The 26,153-nt window shown below is 34.7% G+C and overlaps 1 protein-coding gene across 1 annotated transcript in view; it reads right to left on the reverse strand.

Annotated features, from left to right (window-relative positions):
* Positions 1 to 5,046: 5,046 nt before the first annotated feature.
* FSIP2 (fibrous sheath interacting protein 2) overlaps positions 5,047 to 26,153 on the reverse strand; it is an 89,055-nt gene continuing 67,948 nt past the window's right edge. The window contains exons 18-23 of the mRNA XM_006142703.1: positions 21,777 to 22,274; positions 20,124 to 20,224; positions 14,617 to 14,663; positions 11,024 to 11,067; positions 6,720 to 6,786; positions 5,047 to 5,237 (exon numbers count right to left, since the gene is read on the reverse strand). Coding sequence (XP_006142765.1) covers positions 5,098 to 5,237; positions 6,720 to 6,786; positions 11,024 to 11,067; positions 14,617 to 14,663; positions 20,124 to 20,224; positions 21,777 to 22,274 — 897 coding nt within the window. The 3' untranslated portion in view covers positions 5,047 to 5,097. The remainder of the gene's footprint in view (positions 5,238 to 6,719; positions 6,787 to 11,023; positions 11,068 to 14,616; positions 14,664 to 20,123; positions 20,225 to 21,776; positions 22,275 to 26,153) is intronic.

A 26,153-nucleotide genomic window follows, 5' to 3' on the forward strand; every position in this document is an offset into this window, starting at 1 on the left:
TATACACAAAATATTTTGCTATTTTAACCATTTTAAATATATAATGAACCAATATGTAAGTACATTCATAATGTGTAATTATCATATCTTTTATTTTGAGAACTTATTTATCCTCCCAATAAGAACTACCCATTAAAGAATAACTTCATTTCTCCCTTTTCCCAGTTACTGTTAATCTGCATTCTATTTTCTTTATAAATTTACATATTCTATGTAATTCATCTAAGTGTAAAACATGTATTTTCCCTTTGTATCTGGTTTATTTCACTTAGCATTATATTTTCTAGGGTCATCTCTGTTGTAGACAAATTGAGTTGAATTCACTTTGTGAAATAATCTTGCTATGAGCATTCATTGTACATATATCAGTTTGAGTCTTTGAATTTGTTTATTTTGGGTATATATCTACAAGTGGAATTACTTGATTATGTGATAATTCTATGTTTAACTTTTGAAGACTCTTCATACTTTTGCTGCAGTGGATGTTTAGTTCCTTTTTAAAATTTCTTTTTATTGAATTTTGTTCATAAATTGTTTGTTCATACGTTGTTAATTAAATTTTTATAATGTTTTTGTCTTTATTCTTATTTTGTTCATATATTGTTTTCTTGATCTCCTTTCATCATTTTTTTTTAGAGGATTTTTTGCCATGAGACACGTGTGTTTGCTGGAGAGAGACAGAGTCAGTGAGAAGAAAAATGAGAAATCATTCTCTGGGGGGCATGGCCAAACCGCAATCCTTTCTCCTCCTTTTACCTCCTGAGATCTTGGGCACATATGCACACACACACCTGGTGTGGTTTTCAAGCCACTGTTTCTGAGGTTTGAGCGATCATTGTCCATGTGGAAGTCCAGTGATATAAGCACTATACCATCTATTGGCCCCTGGATTTCCTTTAGCCTTTGTCTATGTTTTTCTTTAGTTCTTTGGGTATATTTAAAACAGCCTATGTATAGTTAGTCCAAGGTATAAACTTCTTCAAGTATGAGTCTTGGCTTTAATTTTCTTTCTGTAAATGGTGATTCCTACTTGTTTGCATTTCTTGTGTTTAGACTTTGAAAACTGGGTATATGAATATAATTATGTAGTAACTTTGGGAACTAGCTCTTTCTCTTTGCTAACAGTTGTTGTGTTTTGATTTTTGAAGGTTGTGGTCGTCTGTTTAGTGACTTTCTGAACTATTATGGCTGAGTGTATTCCTTGTCTTTTGTCATAACTGAAATCTAAGTTCCTAAGTTTGATGTGGGTTCTGAAAGATTTCTTTGAACAAAGGGACCTAAAAATAAGTATAAAACAAAACAAAGAAACAAGCAAAAAAGCACATCTTCCAATATGGAGTAATTAAATCTGTGCCAGAATATTCCTTCAATACTTAACCAGGCTTGCACTGAGACAAAAGATTAATCAGAGATGAAATCTTAGCCTTTCTGTCCCTTTCTGAACATAGATCTACCTATTATTACCCACCATTTTTCAGTTACCATTTTTTTTGATATTTGACTTGCTACTATAAACTTTGGACTATTTTTCCAAATTATGAAAAAGCTGACTTTGATGATTTTGCTTGGAATTGCTTATCCTATCAATTTCCTGTAATGGAGACTAAGGTTTGTTTTGTTTTGTTTTGTTTAATTGATTAGTGGATGTTCTGATATTAGGCTATTGGGAAAGTCATGAAGTATTTTTCTATGCAAAAACGTGTCATGACTCTCTAGACAACCTAATATTATGTATGGATCTACTTCGATTGGCTAGTTCCAGTGAAAGAGGAATTTTTAACTGAAAATCTGAGTTTCAGATTAAATTTAAATCAATATTTAAACTTTAAATTAAATCTTGACCTACTGTTTCTTTTCTAACTCAAGGTACATTTTAGCAATATACTCATGTCAACAACATATTCAATAAATCATTTAAAAGATCAACAAAAATTGAATCCTATGAACTATTTTTTTGTAATGGCATTTAAACCTTTATTAGTAAAGATAATTATCTGTATGCAATAATCTGTACACTTCTCATATTACAATAAACATATAGTTTCCAAATTACCACAGTACAGAGCTAAGCTATTATCCATGTGTTAAATATGGCCTGTCACCAAGTTAAGAATGAATTTTATTAATTACAAAAAAAATGAAAAATGTATGTTGTGAAATGTAAAAATTAAATTAAATTAAGTAGTGTCTGCAAAGTTTCATTGGTGGGACCAGCAGATGGTGTAATGGTTATGTCACTGGACTTCCATGTAGTTGACCATAACTTAAGTCCCAGACCCAGCCAATTTAAAATTCGTACTGGACATGTGTGTGTGTGTGTGTGTGCCCAAGATCCTGAGAGGAGAATGGAGGAGAAGGAATTGCAGCATGGCCGTTTCTCCAGCGAGTGATTTCTCACTTTCTGTCTCTCTGTCTCTACGGAGGACACGTGTGCTCTATAGCAAAAACCTAATGAAGCAAAACAAACAAAGTTTCACTGGATCACATCCACATCCATTTGTTTATGGGTTTTCTATGGCCGCTTTTGTTCTGCAATAGAACAAATGTATAGTTTCAACACAGACCGTATGCTCTACAAATGAAAAATGTTTATTATCTAGTTGTTCACCTAAGAAAATTTTTAATTTCTGTTTTAGTACAACATAAAGAATCAACAACCTGGGAAATCAATTCAGTGCCTTATGAATTTATAAACATTCTCTGGATCAATAGCTAGAAGACTAATGTTAAATCTAGAAATTCTTGTTTTTGCAGATTTCACCAGGTAATAATATATTTTTTTCAATTCAAAGTTACACTTTTAGCATCTTTACCTCATTAGTTTAGTTGAGAAAAAGGACAATGTGTCATCTATTAATAAAATGTTAATCTAATGTAAACCTTTTCTGGATGAAGGTTTTTACTGGAACTTAACTGAGAACTTTAATCATTTCTTTCCATAATATCGACAGCTTTCAAGGACTATTCTGAACTTGATGTTTTTTTTATCTATTTGAGTTATAGAAAACTGTACACTTCCTTTATCAATAAAAAGCCTCTTCCATCAGAGAGTCCATTATACTCACCTATTAAATCTTTAAATTCAAAAGTTTGTGAATCAAGAGTGCTTTATACTCTTACAGTGAAATGTATAATGTTGAAAGACAGCTTATAGATATCTGACATCTAAGTCTGAGAAACATCTCTGGTTTGGCTGACATATGTAAGGATATTTTCAACAACAAATGCACACTGATGTAGAGTTAGAGCTATCTCTCCAGAAAATAATCTGAACTGGACTTCTAGTTATTTTTCAACTATCTGTTTTGAAAAGGTCTCTCTATCCATAGCTTATACGATTTGTATGGTCTTTGAGATCAATTGATTTTTAAGAGATTACAAGTAGACTAAACCACTAATTGAAAAATTTCAATGCTATTTATATCTAAAAATTCGATTGTATAATCACTTTTTCTTCTTTAGAGCTCCCTGTCATAATTATACCGATTAACTTCATGAAATGGAATTCAATTTTGTAAAACAGAATGTTCTCAGATGTTCCTGACTTGACACTACTGCTGTTAAGAAAATTTAGATAGATAAAAGAGAGGGCATCACATTCTCTAGAATTTTATAACTCAACCTATGGGTAGGTGCTGATAATATGGTAATCTCTGTTGGCTGTTCTGTATTTCTGTTGGATATTTTTAACACCATCTTAGGATTCCCAAAACAAATATACTTAAGTTAGAATATTACAAAGTAACAAGGTTAGCTGATTTTGGAAAATTTCTTTTTAAATTTATTTTTAGAGCTTTGACATAGGGTATATGTACTAGTAGAGAGAGGCAGAGAAAAATGGAGAGCAAGAAAGAGAGAAATCAACCTTCATGGGAGATAACCACATCATAATCTCTCCTCTACCATTTTCCTCCTGGGATTTTGAGCTGGCATGCACACGCATCTGGCATGATTTTCAAACCACCAGGTGTGGGACTCAAACCCTGGAATTGGCCATGTGGGAGCATAGCACCTTAACCATCATACCACCTGCTGGCCTCATAAAATGTATTTTATAACTGCACTAGCTAGTCCTATTTTTCTATTTTCCCCACTACTATTTATGTCTTTGCAAATTGAATCTTAATTTTTTTAAGAGAGATTTTTGCTTCAGGATGCACGTGCTCTTGGGAGAGGCAGAGAGAGACAGAGAGACAGAAAGCAAGAAGTCATCCCCCAGGGGATGGCCAGTCCTGAATCACTTCTCCTCTAATGTTTTTGGGATTTTGGGCATGCATGCACATGCACCTGGCATGAGTTTTAAGTTGTTGGGTCCAGGACTTGAACTGCAGTTGACTATGTGAGAGGGAGTCTAGTGGCATAACCATTATGCTATTTGCTGGTCCCGAATCTTGATATTTATGTTCATGTAAAATATTTATATAAATGATAACATAACAATTGATAATACATTATCCACAAATGTTTCCATATCTGAAGAGGTTTTTTTTTTTGTTGTTGTTTATTTATTTGCTTGTATTTAGTACAAGGGGCATTTTATGTATATATGCCATTTTATCCAGCTATGACTCAGATGGTGCTTTATCTATAGTTGGATCTTTTTCCTGGGAGGTATTTTATGAACTGTTGAAATTTTAACTTGGGGCGGGGGTACTGACTTTATTAATCTGGTATAAATAGTTCTATTTGGAAATCTGAATCTGCTTTAACAGTAAAATAAACTGTTTCATAGCTGTGTAAAAGAATTGAGGTTAATTTTCATATCAATTTGTTATTCATCTTGGTGATATCCTTCAAAAATTTTAAAAGATACATCTATGTTAATTTTCTTGTGCATTCTTTGGATTTCCAAATTCACTGATTATATTTTTAGACACTTATTCTTTTATCACCCCATATTATTAGTACTTAGTGTTTTTTAATACTAATATACTTATAAAAAGCACTAATTAAAACTTTGTTACCCAAGCCCATTCATACTTTATTTCACTCTTATTTTCAGTATTATACGAATCATCTTATATGACACTATATTATGCATTTAAAACCATTTTATTTTCTAAGAGGATTAAGCATGCTTTTATTAGGATAGAAGCTTCAGCATTCATCCTGTTGAGGTGGTGAGGAAGATTTGGAAATACTGGTGTTAGATCGAGAAAACACTTTTGACAGAGCTGAAGATACCTTCGCCAGCATTTTAGATCCTTGTTTGGAAATACCAGGCTTAGGAGTTTCTGTGGACAAAGCAAAAAAGTTAAAATGGACATTTATTAGATATCTTAACTGAGACAACCGTACCAGTGGATTGATAATTTAGAAGTCAGAAATTAGTATTTATAAATGAAGGGATTTGAAAAACATTCACAAAGTTTATTTTAAATTGATCCTTCCCACACATATGAAAGAAACAGAAAGACTGATATCATCATTTGTGGACAGTGAAGCTAGGTAAAGTCAAATAAATACCTTGTCTAAGGTCTTATGAGTAAAAGCTGGCCAAGTTGGAATAAAGTTTAGACTTTCTGATTCTCATGGTGCTATGCTTTCTGGATCCTAATACTTTTCTGGTCTTATGTGCAAGGTCTACCTCGTTTTATACAGCAGAAAACACTCTAGAAATGTATGATAAGCAGCCAGGGAAAGTAACTGTCACCTCTACAGAATGAGGATGTCTCTTTCAGAATGTTCACATGAAAGCAGAAGTTTATTAAAAATGCTGTAATTTTCCACCTACTTAGGATAAATTTTCTATTGACTGACCTTGTGGGTTTTTTTTCATGAAAGAGATAATTGTACAGATAATAAAAGAGTCTCTTTATTTGTATTTTTTTTTATCAATTATGCAGCACACAGGGCCTTAAGAGAATATCTTATTTTAATTTAACAAAATGATTATTTTATATGTAGAGATAGAAATAAGCATTTATGTACTTTTCTCATGTTTTGCAATAAGTTGTGGTAGGACACAAAAACACTAAAAACACCTATTTTCTTAACTGCAGTGAATAACATTTATTAGTTAGGAATTTTTATGTAAAATTTCTTTGTCCAGTGTCCCCTGAAAAGTGGGAAATCCTGAATTAGAAGACCTAGTAAAAATCTAGCATGTCAGTGATTGAAACTATATACAACTTCCTTCTTGTAAGGGATATACTATCTCCAGTGGGTCACGGATCCCTGGTTCAACTTGCCGTTCTGGCTTGTGTCATCTTTCTTGCTCCTGTAACCATTTGCCATTTGAGTAGATGAACTGTAATAATGTTGAATGAGCGTAGGCTTTTGAATTAGGCAGATCTGTATTTGAATCACAGCTCTGTAGCTTACTAGCTGTGGGGTTATCTTGGATAACCTGCTGTCATTTTCCTCCTTAACCATTCTCAATTTCCTCTTTAATAAAATGTAGATAAATGATGCCTATTCAATGTCAGTTATATTATCTGTTACTGTTATGTTAAACTAAGAGACTAAGAGAACTGTATAATGAACTACAAGTTGCTATTTATGTGATTGTAAGAATATTGTTTGAAACTCATATCGATGATATGCAAGGGAAGAGCCACTACTTTCAAATAAATAAATGATCAAAATTTTGAAATAAAAAATGATGTAAATGAGAGCTTTATTTTCTTAGTTGTTCAAAGAATAGTGATTTTTTGCTTCTTTTCTTTTCTTTTCTTTTCTTTCTTTCTTTCTTTTTATTTATTTATTTAAGTGGATTGAAATGACTTCCTTTGAGCACTGTGCACTGTTAAGAACATTCTTGGGTCCTTCATAGATGGTGATAAACTGCCAAGGCAAATTGAAATACTAATTTAGTGATTTATTGGACACTAAACCCTAAATATACCTAGAAATTCTCAAGAGATGGAGCATAAACATTGTAGCATAGTATGTAAATTATATCTGTGCTCTGCAGTCTCTAAGAATTGTTCGCTGAGACCTTAGACTCATAATTTTCACTACTTATGATACAAGGATTGACTCTTGTCATATCTATAGGTATTGTATATCATCAATGATGGTCAAAGGCTCAGCCTTATTAACTCATTAAAGATGTCAGTTCTGTGACCAGCAAATGGCATAATGGTTACGTTGCTGGACTCCCATGTAGGTGACTACACTTCAAGTCCCAGACCCAGTAGCTTAAAACTCATGCTGGGGGCATGTGCATGTGTGCCCAAAATCCCATGAGGAGAATAAAGGAGAGGGGACTGTGGCATGGTCATCCCCCTTGGGGGATGATTTCTCATTTTCTTTTCTCTCTGTCTCTCCAGCAAGTGCATGCACCCTTTAGTAAAAATCTTTCTTTAAAAAAAAGAAAGAAAATGTTCTGTTTGTCCTGTTTTGACTGAATGGACCATGTTACAAATTGTTCTTTTGAGAACAGATATAATGATGAGGGTAAGAAAAAAAAACAAAAACAAATGTTCACTTCATGACTCTTAATTTTCTTTTATGAAAGTCTTAACCAGGACGGGATCTGGAAAAAAAAAAAAAAAGTGGATGTGTGGATCCAGTAGTGATGAGAATGTGACTCAGAAGATATATTAGTCTATTCTGCATGCTTTTATCAATTCTTTTAATTCAGAAACCAAACTTGTTCCAGAGAGGCTCAAAACAGCTTGAAATAGCTGGTCAAGCATCAGTGTAGTTGTTCTATATGATGCTATCAATTTCAAAAAGAAGTAAAAAAAAAATCAATGAAGTAAGACCAAAATAATGGATCATAGCAAAGGTCATGATGTATTTTCCTGTGCTTTTCTAAGCAAAAATCCTCATGGATTTTCCTATGACATGTAATATAATAGAATTATGCTGTTTATAGAATGCAAAGAGGAACCAATAATATAAGAGAAGTATTACAGTTTTTTTTCAAAAGGAGTTGAGATAGATTGTCTATTTTTTTTCTTCCTTTTTTTTTTTTTGGAGAGGTTTTTGCTATAAGGCGCTGGCGCTCACCAGAAAGAGAGATTCAGAGAGACAGAAAGTGAGAAATCACTCCCATGGGGGGATGGCCACGCTGCAATTCCTTCTCCTCCATTCTCCTCTTGGTATCTTGGGCACCCACACACGCCCGGCATGAGTTTGAGCCACTGGGTCCGGGAATCAAACCACAGTCGACAATATGGGAGTCCAGTGACATAGCCATTATGCTAACTGCTGGTCCCAGTAGATTGTCTATTAACCTACTATAAACCAATACTTGAGAAATAAAATGGAGCAGAGAATCCCAAATCTAAAAGTAGGCAACAGATGCTATCATGGATCTGGGATAGGTGGATATAATTAAATTCTGCTGAAATTATTTAACTTTTTGTTAAATTCAAAAATGCTTATCTTTATCATAATTTGTTACAGTTACTTTAAAAATTTTTAATCAAAGAATTTCAAATTTTTGACTATGTTGGAGTTGGCATCTTTTGATCTTTTCCTTGAAGGTCAGAGATACTGTCCTGTTCTTTGTAATTCTGGATTGTTTCTTGGCCATTTTAAACTGCTAATATTCTCAGTCCTGTTAAAACCCTCTGGAGAAGGTCAATTTGTTGTTGGTGTAGTTTCATTAGGCAATCAAATCCTTACGTTCGCATTGCACAATCCACCACTCTTCCATAGCTGTGGTTAAAATGGTTTATAAATTTGCACAGTATTTCAGTATAATTTCAGTAACCTTGTGTGTGCACCACTGTTAAGGTTACAGTTTGGGGGACCAGCAGTTGGCATAATGGCTATGTTGCTGGACTCCCACGTAGTCCACCAAGGTTCGAGTTCCAGACCTGGTGGCTTAAATTCATGCCAGGCGCATGTACATGCGTGCCCAAGATCCCAAGAGGAGAATGGAGAAGAAAGGATTACAGCATGGCCATCCTCCTGGGGGGTGATTTCTCGCTTTCTGTCTCTCTGTCTTTCGTGGTCTTTCTGGCGAGCGCATGTGCCCTATAGCAAAATCATCCCCCAGCACATGCCCCATATAAAAAACTCCCCCCCCCCCCCAAATAAAAGAAAGATTCCAGCTTGGTACAGGCAGATGGTGTAATGATTACATTGCTGAACTCCAATGTAGTTGATGATGGTTTGAGTTCTGGACCTGTGTGTGTGTGATTTCTCACTCCTATAAAGTGTGCATAAAAGGAAAATAAAGACTATAGTTCAAGTCTCAGAGCCTTTGTCTACGTTTCTTCAGGTTAGTTCCATGCATGTACAACTCAGATTTATGGATCCTTTTTTTTTTCAAATTCCTCTTCTCTATTATGTCACTCAGCGTCTCTATCGGTAGACTCCTTTTTTCATTTCATAACTAGAATGCTGTGGCTCTGAGCCTCCCAAACTGTGCTGTCTGACAACTCCCATGACTACATCTAATGTGACAAAAGAAATTTGAGATTTAACCAATACTCTTCAGGCCGCTGAAGACCCTTTTCCTAATATGCTTAGTAAGGGAAATGAATTCTCTTTTAGATTTTAGGTGATGGTCAACAGCTTCTGCTGCCATTACCATGTAGCTTCAGGACTAAAACTTGCCTCAATGCAGGGTCAAGAGACTGAAAAAAAATGGGAAATAAAGTAAGGATTCTCTGTTAGACTCTCCATCCATAAGAATCTTCTTCCTAATTTGTCAGAGAGCAGTGGTTTCTTTTGGAGCTTTGGTTTACTATCTCCTATATGCAATTTTAGGATTTAAACTGCCCTGAGTCTGAGCGAGGAGCTACTAGAGAAAAAAAATCACCTAGCAAGCCCACAATGGTATTGGTTGTTGAGTTTTTATTTCTCTGCCCAGACTCCTGTTATTACTTAATTTTGAGAATCCTCAGTAGGCTTTCAGAGTTCTTAGTTGTAATCAGTGAAAGATACAGGGTGGTGGCATGATTACTCCAGTTTCCTTGGAATTAAACATGGTAGCTTAACAATAGCTTTCCTTAAAAATGGTAAAATAATAATAATATTAATAATAATAATAATAAAATAAATAAAGAAAATAAAGAAATGGACAAAAGTGGAAGCGTCTAGTTTAGCTAGGAATTTAAGTTGGCACAAGGAGTGTCAATAGGTCCCCCCCAAAAGGCCTCCCTGTCTCCTGTTTATTGCCATGTAATTTTACTTTGTGGAGAGCATAGCCTAAGTAAATCCTGAGATTGTTAAATGGACTTTTTCATTCATAAATGAGGATTAGACTGCATGGGAAACTCACCAAGTAGCTTTATAAATTAGGCAGAATTATATTAAGTGTGACTTGCAGGATTTTTAGAATTATTTGTGAAAATTGTGGTATACTGTGACACTGGCAAGTGACTGAATTATCTATAAACTGTGTGTACGTGAAATGGGAGGACCTGCCTGAAGGATGATTAAACTGAACGAAGAAAGAATCAATGAAAAACAAAACAAAGCAAAATCATAAACAAAAGACAACCATAACAACAACAACAACAAAACCCTGTGGCTTCCTTCTTCACTGGAAACTTTCTAAGAACGATTGAAGAAGAGGAAATTTCCTAGTCTCACACTGGGACATAGTGGAGTTGTTTAGAAAGTAGCCTGTAAAGATTCAGTCTTTAGGGAACAGGAAAGTTGATGGAATCAGCACTCATTTTCTGAAATGCACATCCTCTACCTTTGATGTTTCTTTTCCCTTCCTTTCTCCACCCTGGGCCTGACTTGGGGCTTCTTACCCTAGACGGAGACAAAAATTACTCACTCCCAATAAGCTTTACTACAGAGACTGAAGTAACAGATCCAATGAATAAGTTAGATGTATATGCTAGGAAGAAACAGAGGCTTACTCTGTGCACTTAAATAAGGAATGCTGATTTAATCCTAAAGTGAGAATTTTGATTATAAAATTTTCAAGTACCAGGGACAGGCCTCAGTCAAGAATAAAGATCTGGGTGTGAGGGAATTGTGAACAGGCGAATGCTCCTTAATGCCCTTCAAATCACTACACAGTTTACGACTAGACTTTAAAAAATGGCTTATCCTCAACTGGGCCTCAAAGTATACCAACTAGAAGCCATTAAAAAATATTTACCTTAACACTGCTTGCATTTTCTGGCTTTCCTTCATAAGAAGTGCCTGTGGGGGAAAAAAAGAAAAATATTTTTACTGAGGCATTTATACTTGACATAAATCTGATCATTTCATCAAAAAAAAAATTAGACAGATAGAAGTTGTCATTATTTTAATACATAAATAAAAGGAGTAAGACTGAAACAAATGAGAGCCGTAGATTGCTAGTGGTTACCTTAGACCTTCACTTAGGGATTACAACAGGCTCTGTGACTTTGTAGCTACACAGCCACGAATAGCCATTCAATGGCTATGAGCCTGTTTGTGTGTAAAATGAATAGTTATGCTGTAGATGATTCTTAAGGGCCTTCCAGGTATCCACCCTTTCTATACACTGATTTAAAAACAGAATAAAAAAGGACTAGTGTTATGAAATAGTTCTGGTGAGAATCAGGAGCGAATTGAAGCAGCAAATCTGGTAGAGTTGCTACAGAATGAAAAGTACCTGAGTTCCAGAAGAGGTCAATATACCAGTGAAAGAAATTCAGCCAATAAGGTACAAATGACACTGTCAGAGAAGTCTGAAAAGACCCATTGCTAAACTGCTAGAAAATCAAAAAAACTGTGTTTGAGTCAGCTTCACTGCTTAGAGCTGTGTGAACACTGGTGAACTAAATTTAACTTCTCTGACTCACAGTTTCCTCAGGTATCGAGTTAGAAATAATACTATCTTCCCTGAGACATCACATGGGCCTAATGAGATATCACATATCTAAAAACAATGCATTTTGTACACATGTGCTCATCAAGAGACAACATGATGACATTCTGAATTTACTTTTTCAGGCGAAGTAAGGTTATAGGGAAACAAGTACTAATATCTCAAGTAATTCAAATATGAGAGAGAGTGATTGAATTATCTGAAAACAAGTGAAAAAATTTCAATGTTGGTTGATAATTTTACTGTAAATAATTTTTATCTATTATTATTTACATTTAATGACTGTATATTATTACAGTGTACAACATGGTACTTTATATTGTACCTAGTATATCATACATCACATGTAGTACATAAACTTTTGTTTTTAAATGAGGACATTTTGGATTTTCTATCAGGAACATACTCCAAATGTCAGATGTTTTATTGTTTGTTTGTTGCCAGTGGTCATGTGTGCTTCCCCAAGAGAAACAAAAAGAAAGAGGGAAAGAAAGCAAGCATCCCCAAATGAGGCATGGTTATACTGCAATCCCTTCTCCTCCATTTCTCCGTTTTGACAGGATTTGGGACATGTAAGCACATATACCTGGTCTGTTTTTCAAGTCTCGGGTTGGATTCCATTAGCAGATTCCTAAGATTCCTGGATTCCATCAGTGTAGTTGGCTATGTGGATCCACCTCCCTTAAGCCAGCTCTCCAAATACCAGTCTCCCCACCCCTCCCCCCAAGCCTATGTGGACTTAAATTCCAAGAAACTAAGCAGTTGTTGTAATTAGGGAGTATAGAAAAATTTCTGATATTTGAGGGGTCTAGCTATTTAGATTTATCTTAGATTTTTATCATATATTCAATGAAACTAGGAATGCATATGCCCAGTCTTGACTTCTCCACTGAATGCTATACTTAAATATCCAGTTGCTTATGTGACATCTCGACCTAAATGTCTAATGGATTCCTCAACCTCAGTATAACTATATTAGACTTCTTGTGCTAATTCCTTCCATGCATAGTCTCCCCTAGTTTGCTATTGCCTCAAGCTGCTATCTGCCATGAACCATTGCAGGCTCTTGGGATACAGCTGTGAACAGACATAAATCCCCACCTTCATGGGGCTTATATTAAACAGAGAGACATCAAAACCAAATCATTAAAATAGAAGCTCTCTTAGATAAATTTTAGGAATAAAAATAAAGTAGAGAAATGGAATAGGTGATGGAATCATGGCAAATAAATTGCAGTATTGGAATGTGATCAGAAAAGGCCTCATGGGAACGTGAACTCTGAGTAAAGATGAAGAATAAACAATGCAGGCATAGGGACCAGAGCACTACCAGACACCAGCAAGTATAAAGACCCTGAGTGAATGAAATGTTTGCCGAACAACAAGCAGATCACTGAGACTGGAGTAAAGCAAAACAGAGAAAAAAGAGAGCACACAGTAGGGGGTTAGAGTAACACCGAAATGTAGGGTTTTATAAACTCTTGTAACCATTTGGGATTTTGTCTTAAATAAGAAGGGAAGTACTTGTCAATATCTGGAATTGTCTTCTTTATGCCCTTACCTCTGACTTCCCAACCTAAATTCACAGGAAGAAGCCATGACAGCAAGAACTTTGTATACTTGCTTACACATGAATGGTTAGAAAACAAAGAAAATGCTCAGTACATTTTTGAATGAATAAACAAATCATCAAGTTGGACAGCTGTGATATTACTGAAGGATTTAAGAACTAAGCATGAGGGGCCAGCAGTCAGAGTAATGGCTATGTCGCTGGACTCCCATGTAGCCAACTGTGGTTTGAGTCCCGGACCCGGTGGCTTAAACTCATGCTGGGCGGGTGTGCATTCGTGCCCAAGATCCCGAGAGGAGAACGGAGGGGAAGGGACTGCAGCGTGGCCATCCCCGCTGGGGGGTGACTTCTCGCTTTCTGTCTCTCTCTGTCTGTCTGGTGAGTGCACACACCATGTAGCAAAAACCTCTCCAAAAAAAAAAAAAAAAAGAACTAAGCATGATCACTACAGTGAAGTTGGATAAAACAAATCAGAACATTGAAATATTGAAATAGGGGCAGGAGACTTGGGAGTCAATGCTAGCATCGATTTTTTTTTTTTTTTTTTTTTTTAAGATTGAGGTCCAGGGACCAGCACTTAGCATAACAGCTATGTCGCTGGACTCCCATGTAGTCGACCATGGCTCAAGTCCTGGACCTGGTGACTTAGACTCACTCTGAGCGTGTGTGCGTGTGTGCCCAAGATCCAGAGAAGAGAATAGAGGAGAAGGGATTGTGGCATGGTCATCCCCCTGGGGGGTGAGTTCTTGCTTTCTGTCTCTCTGCTGTCTCTCTCTGTCTGTCTGGAGAGTGCAAGAGCCCTATGGCAAAAACCTCTCCAAAAAAAACACAAACAAACAAAAAAACAAAAAAGATTGAGGTCCATCATAGTGAACCTCAATGTCCATTAATGTGAGCAAATAAATTTTGCTTTACCTTCTGTCTTGTACATTTTAGTAGGGCTAAGTTTGATTCAAAGGAAGCATAACTTCCCAAAGAAATGATTAAACCCTAATAGTATGAATTCGGGCTCAGATATAAACAATAGTTAGGTAGACTAATATCTTTATTTTGTGGATAGTTCTCACAAGAGCATGATAAATTTACTCATATTTATCACACCATATTCTTGCTACCTAAATCATAAATAGAAACTTAATAACAATTCAGACAAAGCAAGGTTTTGGTTTATGTTAACACTGAGAAATGTATTACCTTCCAGAATTAGATAAACTCACAAGAAAAAAACAAAACAGTATCATATCTGATAACTAAAACAATCAAAGTAGGACACAATGTTTCCTTTTGAGTAATTGAATTTAAATTAAAAAAAAAAGAGTCCAACCTTCTAACATTTTTGTACTTGGATGTGGGTTATGATCTTCTGCATCACTAAAATGAAAGAAAAAGAAAATTATTCTCAGTGTTTTTAATAAAAGCAGAAAATATTGGCTAAGAAAAAAAACAGTCATTTGAATATAAAAGAAAATCTGGAATCTCACTGATATTCCATATTAAATGAAAATGGTTTCTAAATTTACTTTTCCTCTTGACTTTGAAATTTGTTGTTAAATATACACACAGTTTGCCACCTTAACTATTTTTAAGTGAACGATTTACAGAACTGAGTACATTCACTTGCTGTGCAAACCATGGTTGTCATCTCTAGAACCAGTTCATCTTTCCCATCTGAAATTCTGTACTCGTTAAACTCTAACGCCATATATCTTCCTGTCTCCTCATCTCTGAAAAACACTATTCTAGTACTCTCTGTGTCTATGAATTTGACTACTCTAGGAAGCTCATTTAAGTAGAATCATCTGATGCTTGTCTCTTTCTGAGTGACTTATTCCAATGACCAAATATTTAATATTTATGCACATTGTTGCATATGTCAGAATTTTCATTATTTTTAAGGCTGAATAATCTCCCTTTGAATGTATATCACATTTAGTTGAACCATTGGGGCTCTTTCCACCATTGTCTTGCCTAAATTCTTGGCTAAAATTTTTTGGAACTGTGTCTAATAGAATTGGTGAAAGTGAACATGTTTTCATTCTTGACTTTCAAAACTTAAAATAATAATAATAATAAATTAAGGTCCTTTATCCCTTTAGCACTGAGGACAATGTTAGCTGTAGATTTTTCATTTATGGTCTTACTTATGTTGATGTAGTTTTATTTTTTTTTTCTTTTCCTAGTGTGCTGAAGGCTATAATGAGAAGTTGAATATTATCAAATTGTTTCTCTGCATCAATTGAGATAAACGCACATGTGTAAAATACATGTGTGTTTCTCTTTCATTTTCTTAATGTAGCATATTACACTAGCTGTGTTGTCTGTTGAATATCTTTTACATTCTTAACAAATACCATTTGGTCATATCATAAATCATTTTAATGTGATGGTCAATTTTGTTTGGTAGTATTTTGTTGATGATTTTTATATCAATAGTCATAGACTATGTTGATATGTGGTTTTCTTGCAGGGTCTTTGTGAGGCTTTTGTGTCAAGGTTATGTGGGCCTCCTGAGTTTAGAAGTGCTGGTCTTCAAATTTTCTAGAAAAGTTTAAGGACAATTGGTATTCATTTTTTTAAAAAGTTGCTCAGATCCACCAATGACTTTATCTGGTCCTAATCTTTCCATTATTAGGAATAGTTGATTATTAATTCATTTTCTTTACTGGTTTTAGGTCTGATCAGATTATTCTAATTCGTCATTATTCAATCTTGGCAGATTGTGTGTTTCTAAGAATTTATTCATTGCCTAAGTTATCTAATTTGTTGGCATACAATATTTATAGTATTCTCTTATAATTCTCTTTATTACATAAAACTGATTGTGATATTTCCTGTTTTATTTATTGGATTTTTCGCTCTTTTTCTTAGGCAATCTAACTAAAGGTTTGCTGCTTTCGTTAGTGTTTTTGAAAAACCAACTCTAAATTTGATGGATTCTCTTTGTTTTTCTGCTGTCTTGCTTATTTCTACTATTTATTTTACTTTGTTTCTGTTAGCTTTAAATTTAATTTGTTCTTTTTCTAGTTCCCTATGTTACAAAGTTAAGCTGTCATTTTCAAATCTTCTTCTAAAACAAAGAACTTACAACTGTAAGTGTCCTTCTTATCACAGCTTTTACTATATTCCATAAGCTTTGGTATGTTGTGCTTTCATTTTTGTTTATCTCAAATAATTTATAATTTGTTTTATAATTATTTTCAAATTCATTATTTAAGAGCTTATTGTTCCAGGGTCAGCCAGTGATGTGATGGTTAAGATACTGGTTCTCACATGGCTAACTCTGCTGTTGGTCTGACGACCTGAAAAACACACTGGGCACTTGTGCATTCATGCCTAAAATCCCAAGAGAAGAATGAAGGAGAAGAGATTGTGGTGTGTCCATCCTCCCTGAGGGGGGTAATTTCTCACTTTCCCTCTCTCTCTGTCTCTATCCGGTGAACACACATGTCCAATGGCAAAAATTAAAAAAAAAATTATAAGAAAGTGTATTATCCCCCATTTCCCACAATACTTTTGTCTTTTGTGTGTTTAGTTTGATTACCTTCTAATGAACTATTTTCTTGTATTTTACACATCTTTTCTTTGTGGTTATCACAGGAATTGTGGGGAAAAAAAGTGAAAAACTGAATTCCACACCAGTCCAGCTGAAATTCAGATTTTTAAATATATAATTCCTGTGGTAGCCGTAAAAATGCAGTGATTAAATGTATAACATTTTAAAAAACATTTAATTTATAAAAATATTTCTTAAATTGATAGCAAGTTAACTTTGCAAACAAAAACTCTACTCCTCTACTGATTTGTTTATGAGGAACAAAAGAAATCTTTCAACATATATTACATGCATTTATTTTTTTATATACTCTGGGAAAATAGAATTATGAACTGGAATTATGATAATACTAGTCTTTATACTTTTCTATTTTTCTTTATTAGAGAACTTTCCTTTTTCATAATGATTTGAGGTACCGTTCAGCATCCATTCATTTCAACTTGAGAACATTACTCAGCATTTCTTCAAGGTAGATATTATGTTAATAAACACTTTCAGCTTTTTTGCTTGTTTGTTTTGAAATGTCTTAAATTTTACCCTCATTTTAGGAGGTGTTTTTGCTTGTTGTAGAGTTCTTGTTTAATAACATTTTTCTTTTGTTTTGTTTTCTTTCAGGGCTTTATGCATATCATCCCACTGCCTGCCTTTTGCCTGGCAATGCTTTTGATAAGAAAGGCACTGATCATTTTATTGGGGTTTATTGTACAAGATGCGTCACTTTTATTCTTTCTGCCAATTTGTGCATAATTTCAATTGACTTTTGACAATTTGTGGACAAAGTATCTTGATGTGGTATTTTTGTGTTTACTTGAAGCTACTTGAATTTGTATTTGTATATCCATGTCTTCAAATTTAAGAAATTTATAGCCATTATTTCTTTAAATTAGCTCTGTCCCTTTACAAATATCTTCTTCTTGGACTCTTATAATTTGTATATTGATGTTAAGTTCATTTACTTTTCTCTATTCTTTCTTTCTTCTTCTTCTTTTTTTTTTTTATTTAGATCTCAGACTTGATAATTTCCAATGACATATACTTTTTTTTTTTGTGAGGTTTTTCACTATAGGGCGCGTGCGCTCGCCAGACAGACAGAGAGAGACATAGAGACAGAAAGCGAGAAATCACCCCCCAGGGGGGATGGTCACGCTACAATCCCTTCTCCTCCATTCTCCTCTTGGGATTTTGGGCACGCACGCACACGCGCCCGGCGTGAGTTTTAAGCCACCGGGTCCAGGATGCGAACCGCGGTCGACTACGTGGGAGTCCAGCGACATAGCCATTACGTTAACTGCTGGTTCCCTGACTTATACTCTTAATTCATTGATTTTTCTGCCTGTTCAAGTTTGCTGTTGAGCTTTTCAATTGAATTTTTGAATTCAGTTATGTATTTTAAGTTCTATAAGTTTCATTTTGTTTTATTTTATAATTTCTATCTTTGTTGATATTCTAATTTTTTCATATATATTTTTCCTGATTTCCTTAGTCCCTTGATTTTTTCTATAGTTTGTGCACACACTTAAGGCACTTTTTACAAATCTTGTCACTTATGTCCCATTTGTGTGCCTCTTCAGAGAAATTTTCTACCGGTTTTTCTTCATTGAATGAGCCATACTTCTCTGTTTCTTCATAAGCCAGGCGATTTTTTAAAAAATATGGACATTTGAATAAAACAACCACTCCTTTCAGGTTTTTCAGATTGATGTAAAGTGCCTTCCTTAATTAGTGGGACCCTGAATCTTTATTTAAAGTGGAGCCTTAATACTTTTGCAGGTTCTTTTCTATGCATATCTTCTCTGTATGTGTGTATATGTGCGTGTGTGTGTGTGGGTGTACATGTATATTTTGTTTTTAGTTTTTTTCTTAATTTTCTTGAGCTGCTCTTAAATGACTTAATATCTAAGAGTCTCAGCCTGCTCTTTTTTTTTTTTTTTCAGAAACTTAGATATCTATTGTAACCTCCTTCCCATAATCTTTTGTCCATTGTGTTTGTGATTCTGCGGTCCCTCCTGTAATTTTCATGCATTGTGCCACCTATCAACTACCCTTTGTGGTTTCTATGCTTATATCTAAATGATCCAACCATTATCTATCTGAAATAAAAACAATTTCGTCTGAAAGCCTATGTATACACTATAACATTGTGAGCAAGTTCTACTCTGCTCTGTTCACCTTGAGCAAGTAAAGTTTTACATTTTTAAAATAGCATTTTGAATATTGGTTTTTCTTGATTGAGTGTTCATTCATTGCTACAGCTATTTTTAATGGTTTCTAAGAGCTCTTAAAAAGTTTATTTTTCTGTTTGTAGTTTATTTCTTGTTTCAATAGACAAACAAGGGCCTAGATCTGACTGGTACCACCTAGTTCTAAATATATTCTTATTTACTATTAGCTACGCTGCTCTCCACTGACATAAACAGTAAAAAGTGACCATGTTACTAGTTATGTTTGTTAAAAATCAGCATTTTGCAGGCAAAAGAGGCAAGAGGCAATGATAGTGGGTTAGGATCAGATATCCCAAAGTAGTTTCATATAAAAAAGGTACAATTGCTTTAGGTTAAGTGGAAAAAAGCGCTTAACAAGCTAGATTTTTCTTTATATACCCAAGGTTTTTCTCTAGAAATAAAAGGTTATAAGTACCACTATAAACATAAAATATTTTATATATTATAACTATTCTTGATAGTTATTCATCAAATTTCAACTCTATAGTACACTTTGCTCCTCTCTTTCTCCTATGACTGCCACAGAGCAAATACTTTGCTTCTACAGTTACATAAACTTGTATTATATTCCTCTTATGTAAATGCTATCCATTTGTAAAGATTCATCAAATTATTTTGCTTTCTAGAATTCACATCTTAATGCCCTAACTTACATTTCTCACTCTATTTTCATAGACAGTGTCATATACTAGAACATTTAGCTTATATAAGAGAGCTGAGAAGGAACTTTTTTTTTTTTTCTGGTAGTGTATATTTCATTGCTAACCCAATGCCTATCTTCCAGGATAGAAGAAGTAAATATCTGATACAAGACATTGATAAACTAGAAAGTGGGCCTCGAAACAAGTATGCACAAGCAAGGTAACTAGAAATCGGGGATCCAGTAGAAATGGGAGACCTAGAAATTATTCACAGAGTGAAGCCAAGGCAGAGAAGACTCAGAAGGGAAAGACTCAAGCTGAATATTGGCTTAGTTTCACCAGGTTCCCTATTCTTCCCATAAACACTAAACTCATCCTAGATTTCTATGTTTGTACTGTTTTACATTTAATGTACCCAGCAGATGAATTGAAATCTTCTTGATTGTATGAAGATGAACTCATAATTCTATGTATGAAGTAATGTGGTGGTTCAGCAACAAGACTCTTCTCTTCTTTCTGAAAAAGTGAAAACCAGATATTACAAAGGTAATGTTTGATATGTACTTTTTCATCCCATAGATTTTTTTTAAAAAGTCTAATGTGCACTTTAATGAGAAAAAAGTTTAAAGATTTACTTAAAAATATATCCTCTGATACCAGCAGATGGCACGATGGTAATATCTCTGAACTACTATGTGGCTGATTGTGGTCCAAGTCTTAGACCTGTGATTTCAAACATGCTGGGCATGTGTGTGTGCATGCCCAAAATTCTGAGAGAACTGAAGATAATGGATTATAGCATGGTCATTTCCCCTGGAGGTGAGGGTGATAGCTCTCTTTTGTCTCTCTGTTTTTGTTTCTCCGGCAAGTGCATATACCCTTTAGCAAAAATCTCTCCAAAAAATCTACCAATATAATTTTTTATAAAAGCCCAATGGAGATGATCTAAACCATAATATTATTCAAATTTTAAACATAAAACTAGTGCAATATTTGAAGTTGTATTTTACTGAATTCTCAAAGAACAGAGATCCAACTTGTGTCAGTTAGGAAGCTTGCCAGGTAAATTTTCTTACCCATACTCTGTCAGAAAGTGAGAAATCACCCCCCAGGAGCATGGCCATGCTACAATCCCTTCTCCTCCATTCTCCTCTTGGGATCTTGGGCACGCATGCACACGTGGCCGGCATGAGTTTAAGCCACTGGGTTGGGGACTCGAACTGCTATCACTACGTGAGAGTCCAGAGACATAGCCATTATGCTAACTGCTGGTCCCTATATTTGTTTGTTTTTTTCTCATTCATCTTTGCTTTTGTGTTAATGGAGGACTGACATTAAGCTCATGGTTACAAGTACTGTCTCATCAGTAAATTCTAAATCACACATTCTCTGAAAGCAGGACATGGTACAGAATTTTGAACAGGGACAAAGCCAGTGGGTCATTGAGACACAGACCATCATATTCCGGATTTGCAAATAGTAACACAAGCTACCCACCACTATAATAGTGGAGTTTTTAGGCTGATTATAAGGATACTATTGTAAATATTTTTATTAACTTATTAAGTTTGAGCAAATTGGATAAGTAATTTTTAAGAAACAATTTGTCTAAGTAATTGCCAAAATTACACAACTATAATGATGACATAGCTATTAAATCAGTTAGGATTTAAACCAAAACAATCTAAATTTCTGTGGATATTGTTTTACTTCCTCCTCCCTCAGTCAACCTACTGGTCCCATTCTGCTACAATGGGGCTCTCTATGAAAAATGTCCAAAAAAATTTACCACTGAACATTAAAAAACTTAGTTTGCCTTTCTTTTAACTGATTTATATTTTGTTTTTCTTAGACTTTTGTTTATACTAGGTTTCTTTCTATTCTCTGCTTTTCCTCAGTTGACTCTGATTATTTCCCTTATTCTATAAATATCACTAGGCCTAGAAGGTTACAAAGTCCATTTTAGTATTTAGTATTTGTTTTGTTTGTTTGTTTGTTTGTTGACTAATTATGAAACATTCTTGGACAGAATTTGTGAGGCTTTTGTCATGTTTTGTTTCTCACTTACCTTACATTGTGTTTTTTTCTCCTGAGAAAAGTTTGTCAGAGTCAAACTTTTTATTGTGGTGACATCAATCTCAGAAACCGCTCTTTCAATATCTTTCTCCTTGGATTCTATTTTCTGATTTGTGGTTACTTCAATGCTTTCAATATTTGCACTGGATGTGGGCTGGCAACATTTGCTTAGGGACAAAAATTTTTTCAGGCTGCTTGTGCTTAATGTTTGCTTCGGTGAAACAGCTTTCCTTTTTATTGGCTTCTGTGTTTCTTTCATTTGATCTTCTTCTACTTCTAATATTTCTTCTTGTGCAACAATCTCTCCTATAACAATCTCCTCATCTTCAGAAATGATTCCTTCATCTATGTTACTTTCTAAATCTTCTTGTTCAATGTCATGGGCTACTAACCGAATAATAAGATCTTTTTTGCTGCGAACATCTTTTAAAAGCTCAACCTTGGTGATATCGGGCATTCTTATATTCTGAAATGAATTTCTGCCAACAGCCTGAAATTGAAGGTAAAACAAATATAAAAATAAATGTCTCAGTTATATTTCCTGTTGTTCTATTGATCAACTTAAATAATATATTTAAGTAAACTTATTTGTAAGGTAGCCATTTTTTTTAAAAAAAGGCAAAATAAAAATTAGAAAGAAAATTAGTTTACCTCTTTTACTTATTTTACATTTAGAGATCATATTAATCTATTGTTTACGTCTTTCAGTTATTTTACATTTAGAGATCATATTAATCTATCACAGTTTACTCCGAAAAGCTGAGGAAGTTCAAACACAAGCTTTTGTTTTTGTTAAACTTTACAGCTTGTTACTAAGTAATATTATAATACTATTTTTGTTTTTGTCTTAAAAAATTTGTGACAAAAGTAGACAAAATAGCCTGTTCTAAAATCTTAGGCAAGGAATCATAGAGAAATAAAAATGCACATATTTTCAAGGAAGAAAAGGCAACACATTGCCTAACCTTGACATTTTGAAATAATGAATATAGACGTTGTGGTCTTTGAGGTTTTACACCGATCCTCCTACTCCTGATACTTTGGGCTCACATTCTAAAATATTATAATGTAAATTATCTTTGAGAGTTTCCATCAAGATCAATTATTTACATTTTGATGGGATTATTTTTACTGGCATTAAGCTGCTTGAGTTCTCTATCTATTCTGCTTATCAATTCCTTATCTGAATATAGTTTGTAAATATTTTCTCACATTCTATGTGCTGTCTTATTTTACTTATTGTTTCCTTTGCTATGCAGAAGCTTTTTAGCTTTATTCATTGTTAAACATGATGATTGTGGTAATATCCTTGATTTTATTATCACACATTGCTACTTGCTTTAAAAATCTATATTTTTATCCCACAAGATAGAACAATTAAATGTAAATTAGAAATTATTAAAATTTACATTAAGGGACCAGCAGTTATTGTAATGGCTATGTTGTTGGACCCCCATGTAGGTGACCACTGTTCACGTCCCGGGCTCGGTGGCTTAAATTTTCACTGGGCGTGTGTGCATGCATGCCCAAGATCCCAAAAGGAGAATGGAGGAGAAGGGATTGAGGCGTGGCCATCCTCCTCTGGGGTGATTTATCACTTTCGGGGACCAGCAGCTAACGTAATGGTTATGTTGCTGAACTTCAATGTAGCTGACAGTTGTTTGAGTCCCTGATCCAGTGGCTTAAACTCACACCGGGCACGTGTGCGTGTGTGCCCAGGATCCCAAGAGGAGAATGGAGGAGAAAGGATTACAGCGTGGCCATGCCCCCTGAGGGGGGGAGGTGATTTCTCGCTTTCTATCTCTCTGGCGAGCACATACATCCTACTGCAAAACCTCTCAAAAAAATTTACATTAAAAGTTTTTTCAAAGCTTTATTTCCTCTCATTTCCTTAGTTAAATCTCATTTTTTTTTATTTTTTCATTTTCTTTCCTTTAGAGATTTTTGCCATAGAGTGTGTGCACTCACCAGAGAGAGAGAAAGACAGTGAGAGGGAAAGTCAGTGGTCACCCTCTATGTAAGATGGCCACAGCAAAATCCCTTCTCCTCCATTCTCCTCTTGGGATCTTGGGAACTCATACATATGCACCTGGCATAATTTTTAAGCCATTGGTCTCGGACTAGAACTGTGATTGACCATGTGGGAGTCCAGCAACAAAACCACTATGCCACCTGCTAGCCCCCAAATTTCAATTTCTAATTTTAATGTTCAAGACAAATATTTGAAAATGCAATTATAATTATGTAAAGATTTCCTTATTGCTATGGTCTTTGACCATGCCATAAAAGCTATCTCTAAATTAGCATTGTTAATTCTTAATTATATTTAAATTATAATTATTAATAATCTTAGATCTTGACCTCCATTTGTAACATTATAAATTCATTTATTTGAACAATGGTGCCTTAAAAGAATATCTTCTGTGGAAACAGAAACAATGTATTGGAAGAATATCTTTAAAAATTAAAAAAGTGGGAACTAGCAGTTAGCATAATGGCTATGTCGCTGGACTCCCACGTAGTCAACCGCGGTTCACGTCCCGGACCCGGTGGCTTAAAACTCATGCCGGGCACGTGTGCGTGCATGCCCAAGATCCTGAGAGGAGAAGGGATTGTGGCATGACCATCCCCCCTGGGGGGTGATTTCTCGCTTTCTGTCTCTATGTCTCTCTCTGTCTGTCTGGTGAGCGCACGCGCCCTATAGTGAAAATCTCTCAAAAAAAAAAAAATTAAAAAAGTTAGGGCTGGCAAGTGTCATGTTGATTAAGATGGTGGATTCCCATAGGGTTGACGACTGTTTGAGTCCTGGACCTAGCAGCTTGCTTTCTCACTCTCTCTCTGTCTCTCACTGGTCAAATTAAAAAATAATAATAACAAAGAAAATTAAATATGTAAATAATTCTTTAAAAATTTAAAAAGGATGACTTCAACTATGTCTGCTAATGGAGAAAAAGAATAATTTTAGAAAAATCTAAAATCATTCTATATGAGTTTGAGATATATTAGTAAATACAGCTTTAATATGCATATATGTGGGGTATGAAGAATTTATAATACCTAGAAAGAGAGATTTAAACCCTGACACAGAGTCAGGAAGCATGAGAGTGTTTGACTCATTCTACTGTCCTGTCTTTGTAACCTCTGAGAGAGAACATTGGTACCCAAATTTGTTCAAATCGTATGCCTTAACTGAGTTCTCTATGCATTTACTTTTTCTTTTTAGACTGACTTTTTCTCCCCTTAAAAAGACATAGATATTTATTTTGTTCAAATATTCTTAATGCTTTTTGTTTTTTATGAATGACTTAAGAAATCTGATAGCTATAAACAAGATATGTGACATAATTCTACACAGAATTAAACATTAGAGATTGAAATTCTATGTATAACCTTGAGACGTGTTGGGGTTAATTTTACTCCCGGGGATTACTGACATGTGACTGAAGACTGTCAAGTATGTGCTAATATAATGATGAGAACTGAGATACAAAAAGAAATTTTTTATAAAGATTTTCTTTTTACTATTATTATACTTTAATTTGATGAGAGAGAGAGAGAGAGAGAGAGAGAGAGAGAGAAAGAGAGAGAAGGCAAACAGATCTGGAACTCAAACCACAGTCAGCCATATGAGAATCCAGTGCCCCAACCATCACACCACCTGGTGGCCTGATAAAGGAAGTTTTAAAACCTGAAAGAACAATCTTCTTCCCAGAAAAGGAGTACAAGATATTAAAGGTGTCCCAGACCACAAGAATGATAGTATTTGAGTTTGAAACATAAAGCACTAATTAACGTATTAGTCTAAAAACTTAGTTCAGTGGGTTACAGAATGGTGCTAGAAAAAAAAGAAATGTCTGAGCTTATGCTGTGGGGTGGATGGCCTTATAAAACTTTGCTCAATATTCAGGACACATGCATACTCATCCCTTTTTATAAACGCACACCATCAGTAAAGGGACTTTGATAAAAAGGGAAACGTGTAATGATCAGCATAACTCAATCTGTTAGCCAGGCCATTTTTTCATCTTTAGTAGCAGTTGTCTTGAAATAAGAGCATTATTTTGGGTTTTTAGAACTTTCAATTATTTTAATATATTTGAATATGGGGCTACATGGCAGAGCTACAGTGAAGGGAAACAGCATTAGGCCACTTAGTTGAGAATAAGCGGAGAAGAGGAAAGAAATTTTGCATATCTTGAGAGTAGAAAGTAAATGTGAAAAGTTAACAAAAGTTAAATGATAAGAACAAGTGCAATTTGAGAGTTTGCAGTCTAATGTGTACTTACGAATATTGCTAAGAGTACTGGGGATCCTTAACGTTGACAAAGCCATTTTAATAGTTCTGAATGTCTTGATATTATATTAACTG

This window comes from Tupaia chinensis, unplaced genomic scaffold (assembly GCF_000334495.1).
Source record: "Tupaia chinensis unplaced genomic scaffold, TupChi_1.0 Scaffold000079_1, whole genome shotgun sequence".
NCBI classification, from domain to species: Eukaryota; Metazoa; Chordata; class Mammalia; order Scandentia; family Tupaiidae; genus Tupaia; species Tupaia belangeri.